The 26285-nt window shown below is 37.6% G+C and overlaps 1 protein-coding gene across 1 annotated transcript in view; it reads left to right on the top strand.

Annotated features, from left to right (window-relative positions):
* Positions 1-26285, top strand: part of ARAP2 (ArfGAP with RhoGAP domain, ankyrin repeat and PH domain 2) — a 103045-nt gene that overhangs the window by 38144 nt on the left and 38616 nt on the right. The window contains exons 11-18 of the mRNA XM_053458355.1: positions 8509-8594; positions 10229-10417; positions 11610-11784; positions 12180-12296; positions 17263-17407; positions 24568-24670; positions 25482-25680; positions 26161-26224. Coding sequence (XP_053314330.1) covers positions 8509-8594; positions 10229-10417; positions 11610-11784; positions 12180-12296; positions 17263-17407; positions 24568-24670; positions 25482-25680; positions 26161-26224 — 1078 coding nt within the window. The remainder of the gene's footprint in view (positions 1-8508; positions 8595-10228; positions 10418-11609; positions 11785-12179; positions 12297-17262; positions 17408-24567; positions 24671-25481; positions 25681-26160; positions 26225-26285) is intronic.

Here is a 26285-nt window from a genome sequence, read left to right as displayed (position 1 = left end):
ATTTCCCTGTATCCCAGCTCATCTTTTTTGATTAACTGCTCGTCTTTGGTGTGACAGTGTTATGAATAACGTCTTCTACCGGAAGAATGAAATCGTATGATAAGAACATTTCGAGCAGTCATACAGTCATATCAGCACCCAACCCGTTCGTAACTCGAGCTAGAATGAACAAAACATACTGGTGCACCAACAATGTTTTGTTTTTTTTTAAAAAAGATTATTTGTTAATATAATTTACATACAGTCACACAAAAAAAAATACAAAATGTACTTATGCTCTAATGAGAAGACATAATTAATGTATCATTAATCCAATTCACGTAAACAGTAATGGTAAATATTTTATGAGACGATTATATCTTATCGACTATGCCAAGACCACAGTTAAAGGAAAAGTATCACAGGAAAACAAATATGTTTCTGTCATTTAATATATTGGCAAACACCTTGCACCATTAAACTTTCTTTATCTGCAGGTCTAGAGGCTGCCATTGTTGGCAGCCATATGACATGTTGAGTGAATTTCTCTGCTCAAACACTACAGTGAGCTGATTCTTTATGGCAATGCTAATGAAGTCCTGCTTAATTTTTTCCTCTTAAGACTTTCATTAGTCAGAGTGTCTAGCTGGGTAATTAGGACTGAGCTATTCTATTGTCTACCACAAAACGGTATGTGTTTTGAATCATACTAGTTGAAAATATCATCCTAGATGAACAGAATATGCTGTCCAACAAAAATACGCGAATTCATCCATATAATCCACTTATAGCCCAATTTTTTATAATAATAATAATAATTATGACTACCTTTTATTTATTAAGCGGCAATACATTTCTCAGCACTGTACAATTTAAATGGGTCCGTTAACACACACATAACAAATATACATTAATACTTAAAGACACATGAGGAGATGAGAACCCTGTCTGTGAGCTTGCCATATAGTCCTTACTAGACTTGTGCATTCGTCTTCGGGCGAACATGGAAACGAACACGAAGAGTGCGTTTTCGTGTTCGTTCCGAAGACACGCCGAAGAGAAGACGGCGGCAGTAAAACGTAGGCGAAGACGAAGACACACACCACGAAGATCTTCGTGATTGTCTTCGTCTTCGTCTACCATTCCCCCCCTTCATCTTACCTTGTCTTCGCGGCTTCGCGGCATCGCGGCAGTTCCCGGAAGTGGAAATCCGCAGGTTCGCCGTCACGGGTTACAGGGCAGTGCGAATGAGCCTATTGGTCGCCTACAGGGACCTCCTCTGGCATCAACCAATTGGTTGATGCCAGAGAAAGACCCTGCAGGTGACCAATAGGCTCACTCGCATGGTCTTTGTAGCCCCTGACAGTGAACCTATGGATTTCCGCTCCCGTTAACCCCTTCGATGCTGCGTTATCTAACGCAGCATCGAAGGGGTTAACGGGAGCGGAAATCCATAGGTTAAAGGGCCGTGCAAGCGACCAATAGGCTCACTTGCACGGCCCCTTAACCCTTTTAAAAAAGTTAACCCCTAACTAATTGAACAGGGAGGGAGACCAGTGGCATCGGCAGTGCCGATGCCACTGGTCTCCCTCCCTGTTCAATTAGTTAAATGTCCGTATGAGCGACTTTATTGGTCGCTCGTACGGACATTTAACCCGGCACAGACTAACTAATTGAACAGGGAGGGAGACCAGTGGCATCGGTCTCCCTCCCTGTTCAATTAGTTAAAGACCAGTGGCACCGGCAGGGCAAGTTGCAGCATTGGGATTTTAAACCCCCAATGCTGCAATTTACCCTGCCGATGCCACTGGTCTCCCTCCCTGTACAGAGTTAAATGTCCGTACGAGCGACTTTATTGGTCGCTCGTACGGACATTTAACCCGACACGGACTAACTAATTGAACAGGGAGGGAGACCAGTGGCATCGGTCTCCCTCCCTGTTCAATTAGTTAAAGACCAGTGGCATCGGCAGGGCAAGTTGCAGCATTGGGGTTTTAAAACCCCAATGCTGCAATTTACCCTGCCGATGCCACTGGTCTCCCTCCCTGTACAGAGTTAAATGTCCGTACGAGCGACTTTATTGGTCGCTCGTACGGACATTTAACCCGACACGGACTAACTAATTGAACAGGGAGGGAGACCAGTGGCATCGGTCTCCCTCCCTGTACAATTAGTTAAAGACCAGTGGCATCGGCAGGGCAAGTTGCAGCATTGGGGTTTTAAAACCCCAATGCTGCAATTTACCCTGCCGATGCCACTGGTCTCCCTCCCTGTACAGAGTTAAATGTCCGTACGAGCGACTTTATTGGTCGCTCGTACGGACATTTAACCCGACACGGACTAACTAATTGAACAGGGAGGGAGACCAGTGGCATCGGTCTCCCTCCCTGTTCAATTAGTTAAAGACCAGTGGCATCGGCAGGGCAAGTTGCAGCATTGGGGTGTTAAAACCCCAATGCTGCAATTTACCCTCCCGATGCCACTGATCTCCCTCCCTGTTCAGATAGTTAAATGTCCGTACGGGCGACTTTATTGTTCGCTCGTACGGACATTTAATTAATTGAACAGGGAGGGAGACCAGTGGGATGTGCCGGGTAAGTTCTAGCATTGGGGTTTTAAAAGTCTGCACGAGCGACCAACAGAGTCGCTCGTGCAGACTTTTAAAATCCCAATGCTGCAACTTACCCAGCAGATCCCGCTGGTCTCCCTGTTCGATCAGTTAATAAATGATAGAACAGGGAGACCAGCGGGATCTGCCGAACAATTACGGCACCAGGAGTATAACAGTCTGTACGAGCGACCCTATTGGTCGCCAGCAGGGGGCTCGTCTGCCATCAACCAATGGCAGACGAGCCCCCTGCTGACGACCAATAGAGTTGCTCATACGGACATTTAAACTCCTGGCGCCAGAGCGGCTTTAACCCCGTTTTAACCCCTTAACCGGGGAAAACGAAGAAAACCCGAACACGAAGAATGTCCGCGAATATTCGCCCGAAGAGAAGACAGGACCAGGCGAATATTCGCGGAATACGAAGTTTTTTTTTTTGCCGAAGACGAGCACGAAGACGAACACGAAGAGCCCCCTGGTGCCCAAGTCTAGTCCTTACAAAGTTCTAGTCGGGGACAGCGGGCTTTTGAGGGAGCTGCTTGGGAGCTTACAATCTAATGGAATAGTAGGGGTTATTGAAACAAAAGGAGGGATGAAAAGATGGCGGAGTAGCTCTCTTATAGCAGTAAATAGGGCTAATGGGTTTCAGCAAAAGAGGATATATAAATAAAAGGAGCAGAGGGGTGAGCGGTGGGTTAGTACTTGGCTTGAGATGGTAGTAAGCAGACTGTTTGTTGTGATGCAGGAAGGCTACAAGAGGAGAAAAAGAGTAATGAAGTGTGTGATAATGGTTTAATTTAAAATTATAAATATATTTGTTTTGGATTTGTTTATGATTTCCAAACCTTCTGTTTTTGCTGGTACCTTTTCATTTAAGCCTCAGATGTCCTTGAGCAAACGTATTATAAGACATAACTATTTTACGCTGATTTTACATATACACAATACCTAGCGGAAACAGTTCCCTAGTTTTTACAATGTTAAGCCATACCAAAATTCGGTCGGTGTAGATGACTGTCAAGCTGAAAAAATATAATTTTCAGCTTGAATTACCAATTGTTTAAAAAAGTTTTTGAATGCTTCAACGTTAACAGAATAAGCTGTAGAGTCCTTTATCAGGACATCAGTGGCCCCTTCTTTATTTTTTTTTTAAAATTCCCAAACAAGCAGTATTTTCCTTAGTGATTTTGTCATTCAGAAAGCATACAATGTAACAGCAATTTTATTTGATTTATCGCGATATTGAATACTAATGTCAAATAGGCTGGTGGAGGCGAAGAAGGTCAGCAAAATGAACGCACAATTAATCATAAATATAAAAAAAAATATGGTTTCTTAGATTTGAATGCTGCTTAGATGAATCCAAGTCCTTTCATTAATTGAATTAAACTATCATATTCAATGAAAGCACAGTATAATGAACTATGAATAGCTCACAAATTTAGACAAAAATAATGCGATGCTTAATGCTAGAAAATTCACACTTTGAATAAAAGGATGATATAATGGATTATAATGGGGCCATGAATAAAACAGTGGGAGATAAGTGCGATTTGTAATCAGGCACATTTAAAATAATAAGGATATATATTTGCACATTTTCTACAAAATAGCACATGATGACCAAAGATGTGAGATGTGAGTCCTCTAGTTAGTGGCTTCATTAGATATAAAGGTGAATAACCATAATTCTCTTATCCGTAGAAGAAAATAATAAAGAAAGGTATGAGAGTATTGAAGCATTAATCATAAAACGTATGAGAAGATCTTTTAGGAAGAATGTACAGTTTTTGTTTTTAGTTCTCGTCATTAAGGCTATAAGGTTATCAATGAATTTAAACCTTAAATAATCAGTTTTACTGCTTAACTAACATTACGTGTTAATCGGACAAAGCAGCGACATTGTTATTTGATTAACATAACCTAGCTTGATTTAAGGATGCTATACATTTACTAGTTATAAATCAGTGTGTCGTTCTATAAAGCCATAATTTACATTATATCTGACAATTTAACAGAAATGTAGTTACTCGCACATTAATAGACCCCAGTGTCTGTGTAAAACTGCCTGTCAGGAAAATACTCTACAACCGCAACAAAGAAGCTGATTTTTTTTGAAAGACAATACAGTCCTTTCTTTGCAAAATAATAACAACCCCAGAGGACAAATCCTAAGCAGAATCAACGGTTTACATTTCCTCTGAGATCACGCAGCGCTGAAGACAGCATGAAGCTCATTTTAATGCAGTGAATTATTAAGCATTTTCATAAATATACATATATTTTTACCATATACATACATGCTTAAAAAACTATTAGTTATTTTAATAATTATTACAAATAAACTATTTTATCATTCTGTCTATCAATCAAGCTTTGAGGAGTTACACGTAATTATAAACGAAAAAATACGTTGCAATAAAATATTTTAAAATCAAAATACGAAACCTTAGCTCACTTTTGCCTCCTTTGTTTTACTAGAGGTATTTAGAAAGAACTAAAAAAAGGAAATTGAGGATGTTAGTTAGTTGCACATCCATAAATGCTTTAATTATCATTTTATGGCACTTTTGCATAATGTTCTTTTTTTTTTTATTAAACACTTGCCTTAGCAGAGAATGACTAAGGTGTTCAAGCATGGCTCAGGTAGGAGCGCTGGGCAAGACAGTACCTACAACAAGGCTATACAGGCTGTACGGGCAAATGATTCTGTCTGAATCCACACTAAGGCATGAAAACTCTGTATTTCATGAGCACACTGACCTTCCAGCAATATTAAAAAAGTTGGAATATATACATAGTATGTGTATATACTTGTGCAGGTACATGCTCAGGCACCGAGACTGTGCTTACGCTTTCAACTTACGACTGGGTTCGAAAAGAACCCAATGGTTCCCAATGAAGGCCAATGTCACGGAAACCTTATAGACATACTAAGGCAGTCTTCTAAGGCTGGATTTCTTATGCATCCATAAGGCTATTCTATCCATTTATCTATCAATTATATATTTGAAATAACTGCCAGCAGATCTATCTTTCTAGTGTATCAATCTATATCTATGTCCCTTTTGCTTTTAACAATTCCCTGCACAAGTTAAACTTTATTGAAGCAGAACCTTTTCTGTGCACCTCGATGATTCTAAATAACATAACTGCACATATAACTGAGCCAGTTTATATTCCAAACTCCATGCAAATGAGAAATAAAGACCTGTTGTCATCAAGGTTATAAGCTTTTAATAATCACAAAAGTTTAGGATGCCACAATATAAGACATAAAGGTCATGTTTGCAAACCATAATGCAATTGGAACCAGGTGGGAATATGTGAACTTTTTCTCTCTGTGGAACAAAGAAAGGTCACATTTCTGAGACTCTGGGGTATTATGACTTTTAGCTTATGGCTTATCTGCAACATAAAATAAGATGAAATGCAACACTGAATATGTAATGGTGGACAACTTATTCATCTTCCAGAGCATGGAGATTCACAGGATGGTAGAGAAGTAGGTCTTTTCACTTAAGAGGTAATTGGCAGAAGATTTGAACATTTTGCAAGAAAGACTGAGCTGGTGTTGTATACACTTCACAATAAATAGTGATCTGAGTGAGTTAAAATGTTCATCTGCATCACAAACACCCTCATTAGTGAATAGATCCCAAAGACATATTTAATACTATTTTTTTTTTTGAAACATCCATTCTGACTCTTCATCTGATTGGTAGCAACGTAAGTGCTTGTTTCCCCGTTTTCACACACATTAATCTTACACACCTTAAAAATTCACAACAAATCGGACAGGCAAATAATGTGGTCTGAGTTTGTAGCCATTGGATGTTGAAACCATGATTGTTTCCAGTTACCTAATGTAGAAAATCTTCTACTGTTATCGCATCATGAATATTCCTTCCTTTATTCAACAATCATAAAGCTTAAACCAACGCTAGAGTTAAAACCTATGCAAAAAAACCCTTGTTGGTGGATTATGTGCAGAAAATAACAGGACAGCAGGTCAGATTAAGACCAAAAATTTACATGGGCTCTTACAGCCTATCAAGCCTTATTGTAAATATTTCAGCGAGTGACAACCAGGGACAATCTTAATGACCCAACAGCCACTTGTTCTGTGTCCACATTCAGGTGGACAAAGTATTCAAAAAATGCTTCTGCAGAAGTTACCTTGAAAAGCAGCTTTTGGAACTGCCTCCACGATAACGCTCATGGAAATATTGACAAACGTGGAAATGATCAAATTCTACCCATTGACTTCGAACTGAATGTGTCGTCGCAACCCATGCTACATTAGAAGTGTTTATGTGATGTACAGTATATGTCAAGGAGCTGGTCACATACATGTTGGTTGAAACTTAGAAGCATAAACCAGTTATTTCACCCAACTATAGTGAAGTTTGACCAAACTGGACATCGCTTAAGGGGAAGTGATCAGACAATATGTAGGCAGTGATGGAACTTCTCACTATACTGATTGTGAATATATCCTTAATTGTGTAAAAAGTATTCATGATCATTTTTCCTCATACTAATTTTACAGCAATATTTTGTGATCCCAATTCAGTAAGAATACTTTTTTATAAATTGATGCGCAAGACTTTAATGAATGTAGTAAACTTTCCAATTGAAATAAGAATTCTCTAGACACTGTTTCACTTGATTGAAATTCCCTTGCAAATGAAATATACTGTGGCAACGTTTAACTTGGTTTACTTCCCAGAATACTGCCATGGTTAGTCCTTGCCAAACTAGCTTCATAAAATTATAAAGCTCTTGGAATATAAACAGCATGGACTGCTGAATATAAGAGATTAGCACAAAGAAGTAGATGCTATACTAGTGTGTAATATATGCTATTTAGGTCATCCCAAATGCAGAATGGATATGCAAACTGTCAGTATGCCTTGCTTGAAATGAATACAGTTTCTACTTTTGAAACGCTTAATCTTTTGAAACAATGCAATTTTACTGAACAAAAGACCATTAAAGCCTGATTCTGATTTACAAAGCAGAATAGGAACCTGACTAGGGAGCCAACTTCTACATATTCCTTGTATATTTTATAATGGTTAATATTGTGGGGTTGCACGTTGTCCAGGCCTGACCTATGAGTAGAGTGGAACTAGGAAGCAAAATTAGGCCTGAAAATAATTGAACACGAAACCCAAATGTCATGGTACCTCTATTGTATGGAATATATTTGATATTTGAGAATACACCACCATTCTGCTACCACCTTTATCATAGCTAACAATCTCTGTATAAGATGCACACTGACTATGTTTTGCCACACTTACACAAACACACTCACAAGTCTCAACCATGCTGACACAAACACACCAGCAACCACTCAATCACACATTACACTTTCAGCCTGTGGAATGACACAAACATACACATCACACACTGAATTTTCATGTCACTTTCACAATGCTCTTTCTCTAGGTGTGCATTGTCACATACTATTACTTGATCCCCGGCTTCCTGGTGTTGTCCGGCTTCCAAACCTGACACAGGTCAGTTGGCCTATTAAGAAATTTGGCAACATCCCAGTAGGCCAGTCCTGTCCCGTTTTAATAAAACAAACATACAATTAGAGAAGTGCAGCAATTGTTTTTCCCCAAGACATTTTTGCTGTTTGTAATGTGAATTAGGGAAAAAATAACAATGGAGCAACACAAATAATAAATATGAATCATCGCATGTAGGATATGGGAGAGAAGTATTTGAGTATTCTTGGGATAGAGATTTTAAGCAGTACCCCTTCACAGGACAATTCCACCCAAGAAAATCTGTTCATAACATCTGTTTTTGTATGAAGTATTATACTGCCCCCTGTCTGGCTTTGCTGAAATAATACAACCAGTTGTAAATATACCTTAACAGCTGTAATTATTTATCTATTAAAGGTCAACATCGTATGCTGGGAAGTAAAGTTTCAAAGGTGCACAGCTTGAAACTAGATTACACCATCTGGAGCAATGAGCTGGTTGAGGTACTACACATTTTCTTAATTTGATTAGTACAATGCATACATACCTATGGTGGATAATAATAATTTTTGGTTATTTACAGTTGTAAAAGATCAGTATGCTAAGACAGGTCAACTACAAAGTCTTAGAACTTTAACTAAGATGCTTTGTTTTAGTCTTAGACCATGTTCTCTGTCAGACTTCCAAAAGTCTTCTCTCAGACTTTGCTTATTAACACTACTTAATACTTTGCTACTTTAGTAGCTATGGAGGAAATAAGAGGTTATGTTATAAAGAAATAAATATTTCCTGTAGCGCTACAAGATTACAATATTATGCTTACCCATTTCTTTATGAAATACCGTATTTGCTCGATTATAAGACGACCCCCCAAAATCTGATTATTAACTTAGGAAAAAAAGAAAAATCCTGAATATAAGTGGCACTGTGGCCCATGATATGCCTTTTAACTCTCTATATGCCACTGTGCCCCATGGTATGCCTTTTGACCCCCTATGTGCCACTCTGCCTCCAGAAATGTCTTATTCCCCTATATCCCATTCTGGCATTTAGGGGGTTAAAATGCATATTATTGGGCAGAGTGGCATATAGGGAGGTATAAGGCATTTCAGGAGGCAGAGTGGCATTAAGGGAGTTAAAAGGCATTGTATAGAGCACTCTGCCTCCAGAAATGCCTTATACCCCTATATGCCACTCTGGCATTTAGGGGGTTAAAAGGCATATTATGGGGCAGAGTAGCATATAGGGAGGTATAAGGCATTTCAGGAGGCAGAGTGCTCTATTAAATGCCCCCTTAACGCCACTCCAGAAATGCCCTATGCCCCCATTTAACACACACACACACACACACACTCTCTCTCTCTCCCCCCCTCTCTCCCCCCTCTCTCCCCCCCTTCCCTCTCTCTCACCCCCCCTTCCCTCTCTCTCACCCCCCTTCCCCCTCTCTCCCCTCTCAGCCCTCTCTTACCGGTGCTTCCAGCCGGGGCAGCGGGTTGACGTCGCCTTCTGCTGCAGCCGGAAGGAGGTGGAGTTGGCAGCGGGGGTTTGTATGCGTCCGTTGCGTATACTTTCCCCGGCTGTCAGAGATCAGAGTTCCCCGCACCGGTGCGGGGAACTCTGATCTCTGACAGTCGGGGAAGGTCTACGCGACGGACGCAGACAATCCCCGCTGCTAGCCACACCTCCTTCCGGCTGCAGCGGACGTTGTCTACGCGGATCGCGTAGACGTCAACCCGCTGCCCCGGCAACACAGCAGGAAGCACCGGTAAGTGTGTGTTTGATGGGAGGGGGGCGCGGGGGTGAGACAGGAGGATCCAGGTCCCCTGCAGCGGTGCGGGGGATCTGGATCTTAGTCTCCTAATCAGACCTCTATTTGAGGTCTGATTAGATGATGACCCCGATTAGAAGACGAGGGGTATTTTTCTGAGCATTTGCTCTGAAAAAAACCTTGTCTTATAATCGAGCAAATACGGTAATAGGGTAATGCGTTAAGGTTTGAAATATTTGGGTCTTATTTGCAGTCAAACTCTGTATACATTTGGTAACATTTACCATACACAATTTGTTATTTAATTTCCTTCAGACTAGGTAATAAAGACGCAATTGACAAATGATCTGACTTTTTATGTTTTGCTAGCTTTTCATTGTAGTGGGAAACGAAAAGGTCAACAGTTACTGGGAAGCAAATCTATTGTCTGGGAGCAACACAAAGCCTCACGGAGCTTCAAATATTAACCACAGAAGATTATATATTACACAGAAGTACAAGGAGGGTCGATTTAAACAAACGTATAATCCTAAACTATCTCAAAGGCAATTAAATGAGGTAGGTATTACATGAAATATAGTTTTTGTGACAGATTATGGTTATTTGAAAAGGCACACAGTTCATGATAACATGTTGATATGCAGCATTTTTTTTTTAATATCAAATCCATTCAAGTACAGTAGATCCACTCTCTCATAATAAAACTGTTCACTAAGAGAAACCGTAAACATATTAATCAGTACAGACAATAAAAATTGCAGGAATCTATGGTCTGCAAACTTAATTTGTCTTAAGGAAAGGATAGCCACAAATAACTGATTAGTTTGACGGTAACCCACAAGAGAAATGCTGCCAATGAGCATGCAACTAATTGGCATAGGATTGAACATCCAGTCACAAGGTGGGTTTCATTTTGAAAGCATAGATAAATAGAACTTGACAGATTTGTTTTTTCGTGAAGAAGGCAGATTGTAATTCATGACCAATAAGCCAAAAAGTGATAATTTTTTATGTATCCAATGCAAAACACTTAAGTAAAAATATCAGTGCTAGGAATCACTTAAGCTAAGAGTGCTTTAATTCTCATTACAGAACAATAAGATTCCTAGTATAACCTGTAATATACAAGCTTAAAAAGAAATGTGTGGCCGCCCGTATCTTGCAGTCATGCTTACACCATACACTAACATACAGCCATACACTCTAACACCATCCACACGAATGCTAACATATGTATTAAAAAATCAAATGCTTACAAATGCAAACACAGTACAATACACAGTATACTTAAAAACTATACATTTATAGACACAAACACACACGCTATCCAACAACAAATACTAACACGCCCTAATGCTAACCAGACTTGCGCATTCATTTTCGTACGAATGCGCTTTTGTGCCATGGATTTGTGTCTACAAAAAAACATATGCTACATGTGGGCATTAGGGTATGAAAACAATCTCATACCAAGTGAATATTTCCTTTTTTTATTGTGGTGATTTAGCACATTATTCCATGTGCTATTTATAGTAAATTTAAATTAAATTCTGTATTGGTTACTGAATGTTATACAAAGCAAGAGCCTCACATTTGACTTTACGTTTTGGTATCCTGTTTTAGTGTAACTTTGGGCAAATAGTTTTGAGTTACACTGGTTTCATTTATATCTGAATATATCTGAATATAGCGCCTACATTTGTTTGTTTTACTATAATGGTGTAATATATTAACGCTATATTTTTCCCAGGCCTTATGTGCTTCAGTAATGCAATCTGATGTTTTTCAAACAATGGAGCTGGTATTTAGTGGAGCAGACGTCATGTATAATACGGGGGATGCAATTCACAGTACCCCGTATCTTTTAGCAAAGCAGGCCGGACAACGTTTGCAGATGGAGTTCTTGAATCATAATAGGTATTCAGGTAAACTGCATTTGAATATATACTGAAACAAGTATAAAGTCTTCATCAAAACATAACATCTGTTTACTTTCACAATGCATATCTAAGGTTTCCTACCCCACAAAAATTATAGAAAACCTAACTTTATTTTTTTTTTTAAATAAATAACTTATTGGGCAGTGCTTAATTTGGCTGGCACTAGCCTAGCTGTGCAAAAATACTCTTTATGGGTAAGGTGTTTTTTTATTATTAATTTATTAGTTTATTAAAATCTATACATACTGAATTTTATGAGAACTATTTGGAATGGAATACTCAGTAAACACTATAAATATGTCTCATTTATGAATACACAGACTATATAAATTTTCAATTGTATTTGCATTTTAGCACCTTTTTTACACTCTTGTAAACAGATTATAAAGTTTTGGATTATCAGCCAGACAGAGAAACCACCCAGCGTTTGTATTATTGTGGCTTCTTATATAAAGCTTCCTCTAAAGTGCCCTCAAGCAACAAGAAGCTCAACGAAGGTATTTGCTTTTTTTCTGTTCATCTTAATATATGCCCTTCTACTTCTCGGTTGATTGCAGTCCCAAAATGTTTTGGGTTCTGGAGTGTATCTAACCTGAAGCTTGGAGCAATAGAAAAACTGGTCTTTCCTTGGATCTAAAGGGGATTTGGAAGCTGTCTTTGTTCGCCCCCTTACGAAAAAATTACTGCAGTTTTTCTGAAGTAATACTGCAGTTTTTTGGACATAAAAAAACTGCAATACTGCACTTTTACTGCAGTATTACTGCACATTTACTGCAGTTTTACTGCATTTGTACTTCACTGTACTGCAGTTTTACTGCAGTTTTTTTTGTACGGAAGTACAAATGCAATAAAGCTGCAGTACATTGAAGTAGAGCCCTGCGCGGGACTATTTTTTAATCCCGCTCCCGCCCACTCCCGCGGTTTTTAATCCCGCTCCCGCCCGCTCCCGCAATGTGGGTGTTCCGCTCCCGTCACTTTTGTGGCCAATCCCGCCCGCTCCCGCCACATTTGTGGCCAATCATGCCCGCCTCCTTACCTGATTTCCCGCGCAGTCCCGCGCGGCTGCCCTCGAGTTGTTCCCTCACGGCGTCTCTTCTCTTGCTCCGCCCAGGAACAAGGCGGAGTCACAGGAAGTGACGTCACATCACGTGACTCCGTTTTGTTCCTGGGCGGAGCAAGCTAGGAGACGCTGTAAGGGAGCAGCAAAAAGGCAGCCTTGCGGGACTGCGCGGGATTACCGGGACCCGCAGGTACAGTGCCTGACCGCCCGCTCCCGCCCGCAGCCCCAGCAAGACCGCCCGCGCCCGCAAGTTTTTTGGCGGGTCCCGCGGGACCCGCCTCCCAGTGCAGTCCTCTACATTGAAGTACAACTGTAGGTTTGCAATCTAAAAAAAAAAGTGCAGTAAAAGTGCAGTATTGCAGTTTTTTCATGTCCAAAAATCTGCAGCATTACTTCAGAAAAACTGCAGTAATATTTTGTAAGGGCCATTTTTATGCGCGCTATCATGCTGAAGCTCAGGAACAATTTGTCCATCATGAAAAAAAATGACTGGCTTATAACAAACAATCCTTTCATTTCTTAAGTCATGGGAATGTCAGTACCTTTTCTGCCCCCTAAATGTCTAGTGTCTAGTGTTTGTTTTCTTTAAACTTTTTATATTTTTAGCCACTAGCCTTCCAGACCCTCCCTCCCAACATTCAAGAAACTTCTCAAAACCCAATTCTTTATAGAAGCCACACCATCTTAGCTGCTAGAACTTCCTTGTCACTGCTACAACCACCACGCTACCTCTCACCCTTTCTCTGTGCCTTATGTTTGTCACCCCATTCCCTCAAGATTGTAAGCTTGCGAGCAGGGCTCTCTCCACCTAATCTATCGGTTTGTCTTAGTCTGCCAATTCTTGTCTTGTCATACCCCTTGAATATATGTATTGTATTAAGCGCTGCGTAAACTGTTGGCGCTATATAAATAAAAGATAATAATAATAATATTTTGGCTAATAGTGGAATCATTAGAATGAATCTTTAATAAAAAAGACCCATATAAGTTAGTTAATAACAATTTATATGATGAGAACCCTAATATCTCACTGAATACATTTTAAAACAGTTTTAGTACATTTTAAAACAGAATTTAGTATTTTGTATTCTTATCAAACCATAGCTGGTTGTGCACTTACATAAATTATTTAAATATGTAATGTAGCCATTTTTTACACGTCTCATTTTTTCAGATTCTCTCTTTTGATTAATCTGTACAACGGTAAAAAAAAAAGAAATAATGTGAATATTACCATGATTTGCACATTAGGTATCAATCACAAGCATACCATACTTTCAATATCCTAGCCCAAAGCATTTTAAGGTAATCATTGTCTACAACTTAAAATGTAAAGTACATATCTAATTCAAAATTGCTAAACTCCTCAAGTTATCTAGACGTTTTTTTATAATTTTCATCTTACCAGTATCTGGTTCATATAACGGCAACTGGTTTGCTCTATGGGAGGCTGTGATATGTGGAATGAATTGTAATTAGTGTAGCTGTTTAACAAGCTGTAACAAATAAAGAAGCCCATTTTGAATTTAAGTCTAGGAGGTAAAATAATGTGACTGTACAATAATCATAATTGTGCTACTCAACTTAACATAAGACACAATAAAACATGTTATGATATAGTCTAAAATATTAAGACACAATCACAATGTATAGTGAGCTCTGCAATGTTTTTTTTTTTTAAATCCACATTGCTTAAAGTAATTGTTCTTTTAGCTTATCTTTTGCAGAATTGTATTTAAAGGGTTAAAACACAGTGGTCTTATACAGCATTTTGCTATTATTATTTATTGTTTCACGCAGAGCCATCACAATGCTGTACAATGGGACGAGAGGTACATACAGAATCAACTGATAAAGATTTAGCCAAGATCAGTTTGGCCAAGCAGACAGCAAAGCCATGAATGAACAAATATGATATCTGGGATTAAGAAAAAGTCAATAGTAGCCCTAAACCATTGCATCAGCTTGAAGAAAAAAGATAAATAATCATGACTACAGTTGAACATGTGTAAAAATATACTTGAAAATGATGCTTCTGAAAAAGAAATAGATAACAGAAACAGGAATCCTTCGGCATGAAAACACAAATCAATTATATTTCCATGTAAAACGGCTCAGTATAGGCACTGGAGCTGTTACGTTTTGTAAAATGTTAATTGGCAAAGTTGTATTGGAAAATGTTGAACAGTTCAATAAGTTAATTTACTGTTTATTACATATAATGACTAGAATGGAGAATTTGAGCCTGGGGCAAAGTCAGTTGCCTGCTTTGTGATATAAACTGGTCGCCAAACCACTAAGTGGAAACACAGCTTATTCTGTGAGGTGGAAACTATTTATTTTGAGAAAATTGGTGAAAGCTTTTGCCTGTTTCTCACTGGATCCTTCAACTATTTTAGAGATAACTTTCATAACTTTTAAAACAGCATTACGATGTTACAACAATGAATTTTGTTAACATGGTCAACATTATTGATACCCTTGAATATTTTGTACAGCATGCATAATATTTTCAGAAATAATTGGAAATGTACTCACTTTGTATTATCAGAATATATTATACAGAAAATAACTTACAGAATATACATTAGAAATATATGGAATTTTCAGTGAAAAAGCGAAGCCTTTTCAACTGACATGTAGTGATTTCACAGAAGAATAATAAAATACAAGGACAGCATTAAACGACACCCTTCCATAATATTGGGATGCACAGCCCTTGGCAACAATTACATCCTCTAAACATTTCTTGAGGCCATCTATCAGCTTCTTGAACTTGCCTGCTGGCAATTTCCCCCACTCTTCAATTGGAATTTGTTTTGTGTTATTAAATGTTTGTAGGATTCCTTTTCCCAGTTGCAGATTTCAGCTCTTTTCAAAGGTTTTCAATCAAATTCAGATCAGGTTTCATTGATGGCCAGTCTAAAATAGCCAGTTTTTCCTTTTCAACAATTATTTTGTGCCTCTTGATGTATGCTTTGGATCATTGTCCTGTTAGAGGACCCATGCTCTTTGACCCATGCCTAATTGCTGACACTGGATAGCACACTTAACTGTAAAATGCCCTCGCAATACTCTGATTTCATGATTTCATTAATACGTTCAAGCTCTACAGTACCAGAGACAGCATAACACCCCACAACATTAGGGGTCCTCCACCATATTTAACTGTAGGTTGGACATTCTTTTCCTTATAAGGTTTATTTCATCACTAACATATATATATATATGGCAGGTCTGCATTGCCAAAGAGCTATACTTTGGTTTCGTCTGCCAGAATGGTAGTAGTTTCACTGAGTATGTTTTGGCACTTGTATCTTTTTATGTTTTGCTTTTAGTAGTTGGGGTTTCTTTGGCCTTTGCTCATAAAGCCTTTCTAGTGGCATATGGTACAGGTTGAAGCCATGACTCCAATTTTCTCCAGGTCAGCCTTAAGCTGTGTTGATGTTGTGATGTCTCACGTGGTGTTTTTTTTCACAGCTTCCACCAACCTTTGAGAATTTCTCTGATCAATTTTCAATTTTCACCACGTGATTCTTGACAGTTCCATGTGCAGCAACTTCTTAGTAATAGTGCAAATTGCCAATGCCAATGTCTATGGAGATGGCCTTCTAACCTTTAGAATTCTTATGTTTGGTGATAATAGTATATCTGATGATCTCAGAAAGCCCTCTTGTCAATCTTCGTCCAATGGCAACCTCCGTCGACTTGAATAGGCTCCAGAAGCAAATATAATTGGACCTCTTACTACCCTTGTTGCCAAAAGCCCTAGATATGGCTCTGTTCATCAGATTCCTATATGGCAATACTCACGTTATTATTATTATATGTTGTTTGATATAGCGCCATCAAATTACGTAGCGCTGTACAATGAGTAGACAGGACATAAGTAGTATGTAACATAACAATTTGACTTACAGAAACAACAGGTTAGGAGGGCCCTGGTCAAAGGAGCTTACAATCTAGAGGGAGTTAGAGTGTATTACACAATAGGTAAAAGGTAAAAGTGCCAATGTTAGGGATGTACCAGCCACACTAGTGTAAGTACTGAAGGTGAGCTAACGGAATATGGCAGGGCGTTAGTGTGCAATGTTGTAAGCATTATCTATTCAGTTATATTTTATTGTTTAATTACATGTATTTATCATTACAAAATCTATTTTAATGTAATTAGAAAATTAATACTTGATCTAAACTGTTATGTTACAACTGTTTTAGATGGTGATTAATCTTCATAAAATTTTTCCTGTATCTCATGCTGTTGGTAAATTTTATAAAGCATTTTCAGTACATTTCCTAAAAAAAAATTAGGGCATTAGGGAATAATATTTCAAAATGCTAAATATCAGATTTTTATGTTTAACGTTTCTAATATAATTACACACTTGTTTTTCCAAATATAGACATGAAGAAATGGTGGTGTACAATTGAAGATAGTTTCTTGTACTACCATGAAAATGAGAATACTCCTGAGCCAGAGGGGGGCATTGACTTAAGTGAAGTAATATGTCTTGTTATCCATTCATCAGACCCTTGCTTGCATTCTGGGTAAGGATTAAAGTTTTTATGTAACCATAATCATAACTTTATAGATTACATTTAATTCTTCAATATGTAAATCATCAAAATTTGTCTAAATTCTGTATTTTTCTTAACATAAATTGTTATAATCAATATAAATCAAAAGGGCAGCCTATTCAGTTGGTTTTAGGACCATAAAATGTAATTTATATGTTTGTGGCTCAAAGAGTTTACCGAGTTTAGCAGCATATTTTTCAAATTGGACAAACCCAAAAGACACTGCAGTAGGATGATGTTAGCAATGAAAAGACACTCATCTCCAATACCATGAGACCTTCATTAATACATTTATAGTTACACATTTAGATTCTACAAACAAATGTAAACTGTTATTCTTTGACCGTAGATAAATAATTAGCTCTTACAGGCAAAAGCAGCCCAAGTTCCCGAAATAAATAATTCAGTTTGTTTTATCACAACCTGTAATTTATTAGCCATGAAACAAAGCCGTATAGGTAGGCGACACACACTCACCAGCTGCTTTATTAGATACGACTGCTCATTAACACGAATATCCAGTGAATCATGTGGCTCAGGGCCAAGGCTCAACGTATACCAGCAAGCAGACATGGACAAGAGGTTTAGTTGTTGTTTGATCACACATTACAGTGGAGATGGTGTTTAATCTAAGAGACTTTGACTTTTCAAGACACATCTTTCATTTTCACAAAGTATTTTTCCCTCCAACTTAAAAGTACAATTTTGTGTAAAATGTTATTTTTGATAATTATATAAGTTTTTTTTTTTTTTTGCTATGTGACAATTAAATGTAAACATTTTACTTAATAACCAAGCATCTTATTCCCTATGTTTTATATCAATGGATATGAAAAACACTACTAAATTGTGCAGATTCATTCCCAATATTTCATTTTGTTCAGAACTTAGAAGGGTTGAAAGTTTAATATAAACTTTATCTCATCTGTAATTAAGACAGCAGAGTCATAAAATAATATATATGTTCCTGAAACTGTTCTACTCACCCATAAATTTATTTCTGTTCAAACAGATTTACGGCATAATCCGTATGCTATAAACCAAGCTGAACAGCAGTGAATTTATGACTACCTCTGGACTTATTCTTTATTTTTGGGAGATACAGATCCCTTAAATTGATGCACAAGTGCTAATACTTCACTGATTTCTGTATCACAAGAATGACACATTTTATATAGACAGTGTTAAAAATAACAATATAGAGAAGAGCTGGTAATATTTGAAACGGGGCAAGTCCAATCTAGTGGCCCAATGATTAAGCAGTCAAAAACTAATCATATCCAAAACACATCCACACTATTCATCATGAAGGGCTGAGCTTGCCCTGCATAATGGACAAAGAGGTGGAGAAATGTCACTTAATTTAAAGGACTACCCAAGCTTTTCCTACAGCAAAAACTCACTAGGGTTTGACCTTCATGATGTATAGGAGGCAAAATGAGAACTTAGTTAAGGGGGAAACGAGAGCTTGCTTGGATGAGCATTGTTGATTGTAGTGAAAGCTATATGGAGAACTCTGCGTTGATCTTGCAAGTTTCCAATATGCAGACCTCCATAGTATCTTTTCAGCACACCATATGCTGAAGTCATATACTATCCCTCTGTGCAAAGTAGAAAGTAAATTTGGTAAAGATGATACCATTATTGGCTGACATGTAATGGATTGCAAGCTTTTAGGACTATGTAGGTCTCTTCTACAGGCATATTAGAAAGCTAGGGAAATATGGGGCACTGCCATGGGTCAGACATAGGGCAGCAGCCCCACGTAAATATACATTGCTTGTTATATATATATATATATATATATATATATATATGTATGATATATGATATATATCATATATATATATATCATATGATATATATCATATATATATATATATATATATATATATATATATATATATATATATATATATGATATATATCATATATATATATATCATATATATATATGATATATATGATAGTATATGATAGTATGATATATATATAATATATATCATACTATTAAGCCAGTATCACAACCTCATGCTGACGAGTCCCATGAAGGACGAAACAGCTGTCCATGAGTGGTGATCTGGCTATTGTACCTCTTCCTGAGTTTTGTCTAAAGGCTGTCTTGTACAGTGGGCAATTACTTTCAAGGAATCCATGTATAAAGTGGATATAGAGCAGGGGCGTCCAACATGCGGCCCGCGGGCCAAATGCGGCCCGCGAGACCTCGAGGGGCGGCCCGCGTAAGATCGGCAGCCAGGGCAACCGATCTTACGCGAGCCGCACCTCAAGCCCTGCTACTTACTTGTGGGAGGGTCTTCTGGACTGCACACAGAGGAAGCGGAGTTCACGTGACATCCTACTTCCTCTGTGCTTTAGCAGAGAAGGCAGAGGGAGGCCGCGCCCCCTGCTGAAGTCTGTAAGCGGCATCGAGGAGCTGCCTTGCAGGTAAGGAGGTGGGGAGGGTGTTTGAATGAGTGTGTGTGATTGAGGGAATGAATCTGTGAATGAATGATTATATGAATAAATGAGTGTGTGTGTGTGTGTGTAATAGCATGGATGTGTAAGTGCTGGAACCTAGGCATGATGGGACTGTGATTGCTGTTAGCAATCACACTCCTATCATGCCAAGTCAGCCAGTAGATGATGAAACCTGGCTAGCTGCCCCCCTTGTGTATTGATGCTGCCAGCAGTATGGGGTCTGCACATCACTTACAGCCACCCTGTACCAGCATGTACTGGCTGACTTGGCATGATAGGAGTGTGATTGCTAACAGCAATCATAGTCCCATAATGCCTAGGTTCCAGTATTTACTGGATGGATGTGTAAGTGCTGGAACCTAGGCATGATGGGACTGTGACTACTGTTAGCAATCACACTCCTATCATGCCAAGTCAGCCAGTACATGCTGAAACCTAGCTAGCTGCCCCCCTTGTGTAGTGATGCTGCCAGCAGTATGGGGTCTGCACATCACTTACAGCCACCCTGTACCAGCATGTACTGGCTGACTTGGCATGATAGGAGTGTGATTGCTAACAGCAATCACAGCGAGCACAGTCCCATCATGCCTAGGTACCAGCATTTACTGGTTGCCTGGGTTGCCAGCATTTACTGGTTGCCAAGTCATATTGCTAATTTTGTCCAATTGTGTGTTACCTACTTTTATTAAAAATGTGAGTTTTTATTATTATTTTTAAAGGTGGGGGTCATTTTCGGTTTTGGCTAAGTGAACCCTGAATGTTTTGGTCCAGAATTTTCATTTTAGTTCATCCCTAGAATAAATCTAGGGAATCCTGAATTTGTAGTCGCAAAACTTTCTAGGCCCAGAAATCAGTGAGAGGAAGAGTAAAGGTTTTGTGTTATTTACTTTATTTTAATCTGCATATTTTATTAGAGGCCATATTTTTTGTCACAGTGAAAAATGAGTGCGGCCCGCGCACGTATACAATTCTGATGAAGTGGCCCACTGCAGAAAAAACTTGGACACCCCTGATATAGAGGCAAAGGTGATAATTGTTAACCTTGTTTGCATGTGCCTACCCAGAATCCCTTGTGGTTGTGAAAGCACCATGAGATTTCTGAGGGAAAAGCAAGCCTTCTGGCTTGTCTGGTGTGTGTAGATGAGTGTTTAATAATACTTCTACTACCCCTTATATATATATATATATATATATATATATATATATATATAAATTATATTTAAGAGAACGCTCTACTTTTATGGAAAAAAAGACTATATATATTTAATTTGTATCATTAACGTGTAGTATATGTTAAATATACGAATAGAGTTAATAAAAGACATAGCAAAAGTTTTAAAATTACTTCTACCCCTAAGCATGTCCTGAACGGCTTCAATCCAAAATGTATGAAAAGAAAATCAGAATACATAGAAAAAGGGAGATGTTGAATTCATCTGCATGCTTGTCTAACAAATAGCCAGAATCCATATGCAATTTAGCACACACTATTCACTAAAAATAAAAAATGAAATGAATATTAAACTATTCAAATGGTAGCTAATGCACACAAACTTCTTTTTCTAAGCCATTAACATGAATCGTCGACACTCTGTTTAAGTCATTACTACCTCATCTGGCCTTACCTTTGACAAAACCCTTCATTTGTATATACTAAAACTATACTTTCAACTTTACTATATATATATTGTAAACTATATATTTCTAAATTTAATGCAAGAGATTAACTAAATGTTAGTTTCAAAAATTCAGCAGCACTAACACATTTACAATTCATATTAATGTGTTATTTCACATTGTGACTAATGTTTTTCATCAAATCTTAAACAAATTTGAATATTATTTCTTCCTTTTTTCTCCTCAGTAAGGATTCTGCTTTTGTTCAATACATCACTTTCCCAGGCACTGAACTATATTACAGTCTTTAATATGACTTAACTATTATATTAATTAATTCCAGGATTTATATATATTATATATTAATAAGTGTTCATTAAATTATATTAAATTCTCATAAGATTGAATTTTAGCAAAACTGCAAGATATATAAGCACAGATAGAAAATAAAGGCAAAATGTATCATTCACAACTCTTTGTACAATACCCAATTATGCTTCTCTGCTTTAAAATAGTTTTTTACATCTTAATCTATACTTTATGGAGGTGCATTATTAAACTCCTTTTAAATTAAAACTGTCCCTACTGTGTATTAATAATTACAGGGGCATCTTTAACCCTTTCATTACAATGGTTTGTAATACCTTGGTGACCAGAGGTTTTTTTGACATTTTACCATAGGTTCCCATTTTTATGGTTCATTTACCAACACAAACTATAACCAGCAGAAGAAAATGCTCAAATGGGAGACTTGGCATTCACACACTGTTATAGTTCATCGGTCAGCGTAGAGAGACACCAGGCTTTCACAAGCCAGATATTTCATGTACTGGGGGACATGTCCCTGTAGATGCAAAACCTTAAGAGATACTATTACTTCCTATGGGTGTTTTGGGCTATGTAATATTACATCCTAAGGTTTTGAAGGTGTTGTTATAGGGTCCTAGTGAAGTCCTTTCCAACTAACATGTATAGTGCAATAGGATCCCAGGAAACAGTGCCAGACACAGACTGGAACCAACCAGAGCTGGGCCACAGGAGAGGCTGCAGCAGGGCCGGCAATGAAAATGCCAACAGACAAAACAAATTACTGCATCAAGGTCACAGGACAATCTGGATCAGAAACAGAGAGTAGAAGTGTCAAAGCAGAATCAGAAACCAGGATCAAGGTCTTAGGACAAGTCGGAACAAAACACCAAAAATAATGTAACACACCCAAAGCCCAATTGTACTTGCTCCAGAGACCCCTTCATTCCTAGTAATGCTGTGCCAAAACCCACCGAATTTACACCATACACTGAAGGTGAAGGCCTGGGAACCTCTACATTATCTGTTCTCCTTTGTAAAATATGTCATATACCGCGCTCAGAAAGTGGTAGGTAGACCAGGAAGAGAACTCACTAGTGGAAGGCTGGATTTATAGACGTCTATGGTGTCTCCATCTTAAGGAAGCCCAAAGGACTCAATATTTTGAAACCATCTTCACGCCCAGCATATGATTGTAATGAAGACAGGTTGTATTTGCGAGAACACCTTGTAGGTGCCTGCACGTTGTGAAACTAGCAGAGATGCTTTTCACTGAGGTTCTATTCTTGTGAAGAACCCAAGCAACCCATGTCTAAAATAGCCACTGCTTACGGGGAGGGGGCTTTAATATACCCCAGTGCGACAGTGGCTCAAGTGGTTTGACTAGTCCAATTTATGCTACCACGCTGCCGTGCATTCATATATTTTGGTAACTCTTCCATCTGCATTTTACTGAATATATCGACTTGTTATAAACCGTTAGTTATGTAACCAGTTAATCCATTCCTCACTCAATTTCATCATTTTACATTATTTGTGAAAAAATTACATTGCATCCACCAGAGCGTTAAGGGCAGTAATCTGATTTTGTCTCTTAATGCATATAATATACACCTTTTTTCAACTGAACAATAATTAGTTTTCACTTAAATGTATTGCTTTTCATTTGATCAGTGGGATACATCAGGGGGTGTGTATTCAGGCTTGTATAAGTTATGTAATTTAAAGTACAGAGAGACTTTTTAAACCATAGCTAAGTGTTTTTATTTTTCAACAAATGCTAATACAGAAAATGCCAAAGTACCTATTTACAATATGTTGAAGTGCTTATGAAAGTGGGACATTTAGTGACTGGCAACCCAAAGGAAACACCTAGGTACCTTTTTACATCAACAAATAAGTAACTGGGTAAATAAAGGGAAAACAAATGGTTGTAATTATCTTTACGATCACTTTTATCATTTTACAATTTTATGCAATAACATTTATTGTCTATATATTCTAAATTTTGCATTTCAGAAATGATGTATTCGGTATCTCACTGATTTTGTTACCTTCGCTCTTCCTTTTTCTTCTGTGCTGAACAAAATAAGCTTAAAAATTGTTCTTATTAATCATTATTAATTTTTTATTCTTCCACTGCACTTTTCACATGAGCTTAAATGATTGAACATATATTTCTTTGGCACAACTTGCGAAACATAAGCTGCTATTATCATTACATTGAAGATAACATTTTGCATGTATTTAAATAATTGAAAAGGTAATATGTCACTATATCAAAGTTTACAGAAGGAAAACTATGTTAATATTTTAAATTTATTGTCCCTTTTATATGGCTTCAGGAAATGAACTGTAAATCTATAAAATGATTTTACAAAATGAATTGCTGGTAAAAATAAGTATTCTGGAGTTAAGCAGTCGGTGTTCTGACTGATTATTTGTTAGAAGCCTATTTAATGATATTTCAGTTGATATTAAATAGTATTTTTTTCTCCTTTCTTTAATGAGAATTTCTGAGATGTCAAACATATAGTGCAAGAGCTACTCAGTATGTTGGTGTTAAATGTTTCAATATTTCATTTTATTAGCCTTTCCTTCCTCTTAAAATAAATAAGCAAGTACTCTACAATGTCATAAGACAGCTAGCACTTTTAAGGCAATTTGCATTCTGCCATGTAAGATTCTAAAAACTGAACAGAACTGTTTTTTTTGTGTGTCTGCTCTAGGGCTTTCTTCACCTTTGAAATCTATTTATTGTCTGAGCGTGTGTTTCTTTTTGGATCAGAAAATGTAGAATCTCAGATAGAATGGACGAAGGCTATAGCAGAGGTAATGCTGATAATTAACTGACAATGAAGCCTATCATAAAATATATTGGCTTTGAGTTGTGCAATGATTCTCTCTCTCTCTCTCTCTCTCTCTCTCTCTCTCTCTCTCTAGTCTTGGGTGAATTGCAATTAAACATAGCGTTGTTGTATGGATATTAGTCTTTGGGGTCTATAAGCTAAACAGAGTTTAGCCTTTGCTGAACTTGGGAGTTAACTGGTGGTAACTTTCAATTGGCAAGTGCTCAGTGAATTGAGCAGTGCTCACCAACCATGGAATAACCTTAGTTCAGTCCCTAACTTGATGGAAACATGTTGAGGACACCATCTTGAACACCTGAACAAAGGACTCCAACAAGCTTTCTCTAATAAAGGGGCCGTTTCCCTAATGTATTATTACAAAATGCATTATAAAGATGTTAAAGATGATTTTCATTGGGATTCAATACAAGAACAAAAACCATAGGAACTCAACACACACACACCTGGATTCCTATATGATTTTGGCAAATTACTCAAATCAGATGAAACGCTCATTATTTTCAATGTGGTGTAGCAAACCTGTCAGGAACCCCCTTGAAACAAGGGTTAAGTTGGCTCTATAGTACCCTATAGTGAAGGTTAAAGGTCATTGTTAGGCAAAAGTGTATCCATGTCTTTGATGTTGTGCCTTTGTTTTTCACTATATAATATAATATACAGTTAAATGACAATGTATTACAATAATTATGTAATTAATGATGTCTGATGCATGTCATGAAGTTCAATAAAAACCATAATGTTAACTCCTGTGTAACATTTTGTTGTTTTTACAGAATGTTGTACCTGCTGTGCCCAAGAGGCTTTTGGCATTAAATTTTAGCATATTAGGATTTCTACATTACAAGCATTCATACAGTCTTAACAAATGGAAAGAAGGCTGGTTTGCTTTGGACATGGCATGTTTGCACTACTGCCATGACCAAGGAAATGACCAAGAAGACTGTATGCAACTCAAGAAACTTCAAGAACTTAGTGAGTCAGTTGGGCCTTACTAGCCTACCTCTTCTTACATATAATTAAATTCTGTTTGGGTGATAACGTCAATAAAAACTGGAAATCTTTAAAAAATCATAATACTGTATGTAATCCTGAGTTAATTTGGCTGGTAGGGTGCACACGGTGTCTACTAAACCCAACCAGCATCCGATTCATGCCACTTCCACATTATTTTACAAAAAAAAAAGAACAAGTGAGCCAACTGTCATAATGAATACATATTTTAGATGCAATCTCCATACATATAAAAGAGTTGTCATTGTGCAAGTTGATGGTCAGCAGTGTTTTCACACTAACTGTCTGTCAGGTAGTGCTGTGTACAGGCTGGAGAAGGGCTGCCAAATTATGTTGTGTACAGTTAAGAGAGATGGGCTGAGCCTAAAATATTCTTTAGTTAATGATTTTTTATTAAATTTCAAAATGGTAGTTAGCTTGATTCTTTCTTTTTCTTCAAAGCAACCAGCGAATCCATAGTGAAAGGTGAAAAAAGAAACACTATTTTACTGGTGGAAAGTGGAAGGTAATGTTATCATAATGTACTGAACGGCTTATATTTTCTTTTGGTGAATAAGGAAAACAAA

Source organism: Spea bombifrons, chromosome 1 (genome assembly GCF_027358695.1).
Source record: "Spea bombifrons isolate aSpeBom1 chromosome 1, aSpeBom1.2.pri, whole genome shotgun sequence".
NCBI classification, from domain to species: Eukaryota; Metazoa; Chordata; class Amphibia; order Anura; family Pelobatidae; genus Spea; species Spea bombifrons.
The sequence above is the reverse complement of the archived record's forward strand: the minus strand, read 5'-3'. Positions and strand labels throughout refer to the sequence as shown.